This window comes from Sporobolomyces salmoneus, assembly GCF_050403485.1.
Source record: "Sporobolomyces salmoneus JCM6883 DNA, S_salmoneus_JCM6883_v1_ctg44, whole genome shotgun sequence".
Classification (NCBI taxonomy): Eukaryota; Fungi; Basidiomycota; class Microbotryomycetes; order Sporidiobolales; family Sporidiobolaceae; genus Sporobolomyces; species Sporobolomyces salmoneus.
In genome coordinates, this window is record NW_027481119.1 from 139,688 (window position 1) to 145,719 (window position 6,032).

The 6,032-nt window shown below is 52.2% G+C and overlaps 2 protein-coding genes across 2 annotated transcripts; both read left to right on the forward strand.

Annotated features, from left to right (window-relative positions):
* Positions 1 to 558: 558 nt before the first annotated feature.
* BOR1 (Bor1p) lies at positions 559 to 3,537 on the forward strand (the record flags this gene model as incomplete). Its single annotated transcript, XM_076633803.1, has 13 exons — positions 559 to 872; positions 1,083 to 1,225; positions 1,297 to 1,304; positions 1,377 to 1,462; positions 1,531 to 1,625; positions 1,692 to 1,847; positions 1,922 to 1,997; positions 2,058 to 2,126; positions 2,192 to 2,288; positions 2,352 to 2,420; positions 2,487 to 2,791; positions 2,862 to 3,085; positions 3,161 to 3,537. 13 exons carry the CDS (start codon positions 559 to 561, stop codon positions 3,535 to 3,537), a joined length of 2,019 nt encoding a protein of 672 aa, XP_076486268.1.
* A 222-nt stretch (positions 3,538 to 3,759) lies between these two features.
* Positions 3,760 to 5,807, forward strand: JCM6883_003257 (uncharacterized protein; the record flags this gene model as incomplete). The annotated part of the gene is made up of 5 exons (XM_076633804.1): positions 3,760 to 3,775; positions 3,841 to 5,206; positions 5,283 to 5,375; positions 5,452 to 5,621; positions 5,695 to 5,807. The coding sequence occupies 5 exons, from the start codon at positions 3,760 to 3,762 to the stop codon at positions 5,805 to 5,807; spliced, it is 1,758 nt and encodes a 585-aa protein (XP_076486269.1).
* Between the last annotated feature and the right edge of the window lie 225 nt (positions 5,808 to 6,032).

A 6,032-nucleotide genomic window follows, 5' to 3' on the forward strand; every position in this document is an offset into this window, starting at 1 on the left:
GGTGAGAACGAAGCAAGCAAAGTTCTTCGCTACGAGAGTTTTGTTACATCGGTCGCAGTTCACGTCTGGGTGGTCACGGAGCTGCACTCATGTAGAGCGATAGGAGCTTCGAAGCTGTACGTAACGTAGCGTAGTCTGACGAGGCCGACAATCGGAATCGTTGAATGTGTCGACAGTGACCGTCAAAGCTCCTTATTCCCGTGCAGATCCGCCGACTCGTAATCTGCTCGACAGCTGGCCGTATACCGTATCAGACGGAGGGTCGGCCTACGAGGTCGCACGGGAAAGACCTTAGAACAGAAACAGCAAAGGGAACTGGGCGCTGGCGGAGAGGGCGAGGTGGCAGGCGAGCTCGGGACAGGTCAAAGACTTGTGTGTGTTCGTGAAACGAGTCGAGGGAATCGAAGAGGACGAGGAAGGCGCGTCATGCTGGGCAAGGAAATAATTTGAAAAACAAGTCTTTTCGAGAATCAAGTCGAGCGCTCTCCCTTTCCCTCCTTCGTTCGCCTTCGGTTTATTTCCCTGAGGGTGCACAGCATCGACAGCTCCTTCGCCGACATGGCAGACAACACAGCAAGAGGTGGACGAAGTCCTTCGATTTCCTCCGTTTCATCGGCGACTCCTTCAACGACACTTCCACCACCTTCTTCCCATCCTGCTCCTACCGGCAGCAAGCACGACAACCTGAACTTCAAGCCTGAACCGCGACCATGGTCGACTCGATCGTTTGGGTATCAATATTTGCCGTTTCGGGGTATTGTCCACGATCTCACGAGGCGTGCTCCGTTCTACGTGAGCGACTGGACGGAAGGATTCAAACCAAAGAATTATGAGAGGGTGGTCGGAGCTACGATCAAGATGTTCTTTCTTAAGTGAGTCGCATTTCTCGAGAAGAGAAAACTCAGGGTCGGTCAATTTGCCGGGACCGCCATAGTCGAGCAAAGGACTGCTGTGAGTGGGCGGACTAGGCAAAGGACGAGGTTACGCAAGTATGGACGACGACCGACGAGGTCCGACAGCATCGTGATCGTTTGAGGAGATAATTCCGCTCAGTTCACATCGCTGACGTTTTCTTCCGACAGCCTCTTCCCCTGTTTGGCCTACATCATCGACATGTACGTCCGTACCGACGGAGCATACGGTGTCAACGAAGGTATTCTCTCGTCAGCGATCGCCGCTCTCACCTTTGCGCTATTTTCCGTTCAACCTTTGACCATTGTCGGAGGTAAGCTCCTCCTTGCGTCTATCTCATCCCACATTCGTCACGATCTGATGCTCGCTCTCCTTTGTGTCTAGTCACCGGGGTAAGCTCTCTGTCGGGAAAATAGTTGCCATTGCCGTTCGTCCTCACACTGAACAAACGACTCTCTTCACAGTTGATCAACTTGTTCAACTACACGACGTTCGACATCTTACGAGACTACGACGTCGATTTCTTACAGTTCCAGGCGTGGGTTCTCATGTGAGTCGGATCGAGGGATGTGATATCTAGTTCACGCGAAGAGAGACTGATGAGAAACGTTGTCGTAGCTGGTCCGCAATCACGCATTGGATCACGGCAGTCCTCAACATTTCGGATTACACTCGATTCATCACCGACATGACTTCTGAAACTTTCGGTCTTTGTGAGTCGTTGCTTTCCGCTCTCTCCGTCGTTTTCCATTCGGCTCACTCTACTCGATTCCATACAGACGTCGGAGTCATCTACATCCAGAAGGGTATCGAGTTGCTCGTGTACGAATTTGATGACGGTACCGGTCAAGCGGGTTGGTTCTCCGTCGTTGTCGCCATCCTCTTCGCTCTTTCGGTCTACTTTATTGAACGCTCAGGAACTCTCTCATTCGGACGCGAGTTCTCGATTCTTTGTCTTGCTTACATCACGAGAAGGAGGGACTGATCTGTAGCATTGGCGGCAAAACAGCTTTCTGGTTCCGAAAGTTCTTGGTCGATTACGCTTTCGCCGCGGCCGTCGTCTTCTACACAGGCTTTGTCCACATGTGAGTCGACTCTTGAGTAGAATGCATCATGGGCGGCTCTGACGGTCTCTCCCGTGCTAGTCCCGGATACATCAAATCTTCCGATATTCAGTATCTTCCGATCACGAAATCATTCGCACCGACTGTCAAGTAAGTTCCTCTTCAGGTCAAGTAGTCAGTCTCATACACTTCATTGACATTCCCTCGCTTCACAGTCGAGATTGGGTTGTTCCATTTTGGGATCTCCCGGTGAAATGGGTTTTCGTAGCGCTCCCTTTCGGACTGCTCGTTACCCTCCTGTTCTACTTCGATGTGGGCATCGTCCACTTTTCGTTCTCAAGTGCAAGGCTGACTCGCTTCTTGTTAACTCGACAGAACAACGTTTCGTCGGTCATGGCGCAATCTCGAGGTTTCCCCGTTAAACGTCCTGCTGGATTCCACTGGGTAAGCTTCTCACGACAACCTCCAGTCACGTCGCCGCAAAGCTAAATCGAGTTCACTCTCGCTCAGGATTTCTTCCTCCTCGGTTGCACGACGTTCGTCGCTGGTATTCTCGGACTTCCCGCCCCGAACGGACTTGTCCCTCAAGCGCCCGTCCACACCGAATCACTCTGCGTTACCAAGATGGTACCTCGGTCGACTCCGTTAAGTGCTGGAGGGTTCTTCGAGGGCAGCGTTCGGGAGGCGAAAGAAAAGGGAGAGAAGGGCGAAGGAATGAAAGTCGTTCGAACTCGTTTGGTCGAGCAGAGGATTAGTCATTTCGCGATGGGACTACTCATCATGGGATGTATGTCTCGACCACTTCTTGTCGTCTTGTGAGCCGAGTTTCCGTTCCTCGTCCTGTCGCGGCTCAAAACTTACGCTCTTTCGACTTTCTTCGTGCAGTGGCTTGATGTCTCGAGCGATGTTCGCCGGTATCTTCATCGTCGTTGGATGGGGATCGGTTGAAGGGAATGGAATCGTTCACAAGACGCTGTACCTTCTTCGCGACCCGAACTTGATTCCCGCCGATCATCCGCTCAAGGAGATCAAGAAGTCGAGTATCCTCAAGTTCATCGGAGTCCAATGGCTCTTCTTCGCGGCGATCATTGCGATCTCGGAAACGATTGGTGAGTGCTCGTTCTCTTCCTCCTCGAGTTTCGTTCTATGCTGACTCTCCCTCGACTCTCGCACTCACTTGTCAGCTGGTATCGGTTTCCCGGTCATCATCATCCTCCTGATCCCCCTGCGACACTTCACCCTTCCGAAATACTTCACTCCGTTCGAACTCTCGGTCCTCGACGCTCCAACGGCGAATTCAGCCGCCGTGCTCGTTTCGATCGGTGGACCGCTCGAGTCTGAAGGACACGAAGGAACTACGAAACGACGTAAACGAGACGAAGAGACCGGAGGAGGAGGTAAAACAAGTGCGAGGTTCCGAGAGCAATCGAACGAGGAAGGAGCGGAGAAGGATCGGGAAGAAGGTTTGAGGAGGAGGGAAGCGAGAGAACAGGCGTTGCGTGATGAGGGAGTAGTCGGAGGAGAAGGAGGAGTCCAGCGACCTATGGACATCCATCGCTAGTCGCAGTAGACCTATCTCAAGCGCGAGAGACTTCGAACTTTGTTTTCTCTTTCCCATGAACACTTTTCCCTTTTGTAGATAGACCATATCATATTCTTCTCGTCTCACCTAATTTCACTTGTAATACTGCCCCAGTCTCATTCATCCTTTCTAAAGTGCGAACGAGAGGGAATAGCTCGTCATCTCGTCACTCCCTCTCAACCTCGACAAGCGCGCTGTATCATGGAATCGCGAGACGGTAAGTACTGATTCAGTCCTACTTCCTCGACGTAGCCCGCTGACTCCCTGAGGAACTCACTGCAGGGTCTCCCGCTCGAACAGATTCATCTCCGCCTCGTCGAGCAACTTACGGAGCCGACTACACCTTTGATCCACCCACAGAACAACCTCCAACAGCTTCCCGACGTCCCCCTCTCGGCCCCGTGGCTCCTTCCAACTTCTTCTCTTCGTCATCTTCTTCAACTTCTTCCACCCGGCCGAACCCCCAGAGAACTCGTTCCTCAGCCAAATCTACCTCACCAAAGCCTCATGAGCTAGTAATCGATACGGATGAAGAGCCAGAGGTGGTCAATTCGTCTTCTCGCCAACGACCTCGTCCACCCACTCGTTCGCGGAGCAATCCATGGAATACACAACCTCGTCAACCTCCACAAGCAGATCAAACGACAACGAGCTCGCAGTTCGCGATGGAGGAGGACGATTGGAACGTTCATATTGAAAACTCTTCTTCCCCGACCTCTCCCTCATTTCCCTCTCGCAGCAAAGCGCATCCTTCCCCAAAGACCTCTCCTTACTCCGATGATCTCCCTGTCGATCCGAACCCTCCGCTAGCCCCTTCCCCTCCAGTCCCTTCAGTCTCTTCAGATGCTCGCTCCTCAGCAAGATGCGCTTCAGCACACCCCGAATGCGATGGCGATGGGAGGTGGTCGACCGCTCGGTTGTTAGCGAGAGAGGGAGAAGGTGGAAGTAAAGCTGGAATATGGAAATGGGAAGCGTTTGATTTCGAGGTCGAGGAAACTCCGAAAGATGGAAAATACAAAGCGATGGGAGAGTGGATCAATCTGTCACCAGCGCGAGGGGAGGACAAGATGGAACAAGAAGGAGGAGGGGAAGGAAAACGCAAGCTCGTCGATGGAGAAACCGAAGAAGAACCCGAGCACGGATTCCGAACGATTACAAAATCCGAACTCGACTCGATTCGACCTCATCCGAATCTCTTCTTCTGTTCTCAAACCTTCTCGTGGGGACTTTTTAGCAAACTACCCGTCGTCTTGAGTGATTACACAGCTCCAGGAGTCAAATTGTGGAGGTTTGACGAAATGCAAAATTTTCGAAAGGACCTTCCGCCTCACGAATCGGTCAACTGCGCCCTTTTCGAAGTTCTCGAACCACCTCTACCGGATCCTCTTCTCCCCTTCGACCCTCTCTCTCTTCGTACCGCTCCACACTACGATTTCCCCCCTCGAAACCATCCTTCTCTCCGTACGCTCAAACTCTCGTACGCCTGTTCGACGAAACCCAGTCGACTCCTCTTCTCGCGACAAGACTTCTTCCCCTCGGTACTCGGTCGTGAACTCTGGCAAAACTGGTTGAAGACGAGAGGTGAACACCCTCAACCCGGTCAAACCTCATCTCAAGCCGAGGCGGACAGCGTCAGCTTCCTCTGGAGGTCAGTCTCACACTTATCCTTCTAAGACGTTGACTCTACCTGTAGAACCTGACGAACAACGTTTCTCTGCCGATAGAGCCCTCGACGATGCACTTTTCAAAGGTGAAACTCGAGCGTTACCGATCAAAGGTAAAACGTTCAGTAGAGCTATGCCTTGGGACGACATCTCGTAAGTACCGACCTTTCTTCAGCTCTTCCGTAGGAGAAGTGACTGACGAGAGAACCTGACTTCGATGATCCGACAGTTGCGATATTTTCCTCTCGGTGCTCGGCTACAAACTTCGTCAGGAAGGCGAATCGATCGCCCCCCCTAATATCGATCATCGCTCCGAGTCTGGACAAGCGAATCGAACGAGGTTGTTACGGACTTGGTTGGAAACAGGAGTTTGGTTGCAAGAATTCACGGATCGAACGAGTGAGTCTTTCCTTTGTTGATTCTCTAGCTGTCGTCTCCTGCTGACGCATACGTTCTCTCACGGATTCTGCAGACGATGTCTCGGTGAAACGAGTAAGGAGAATCAAGCTCATTGATGCGAAACCTCGAATGATGGAGATCGCTGGAGGTGACGAATGTGAGCCCTTCTCTCTCTGCCGCTCCTGATGACTGAGACTGATCGTACCGACTGGTGAACATCGCAGTGACCAAACTCGACTCGTCTCAACTTTGGACCGAGGTCAATTCTGCCTCTCGTTCGAAGGCCGGAATTAGCAGAGCGAACTTCGCGGTGAGAACGAAGCAAGCAAAGTTCTTCGCTACGAGAGTTTTGTTACATCGGTCGCAGTTCACGTCTGGGTGGTCACGGAGCTGCACTCATGTAGAGCGATA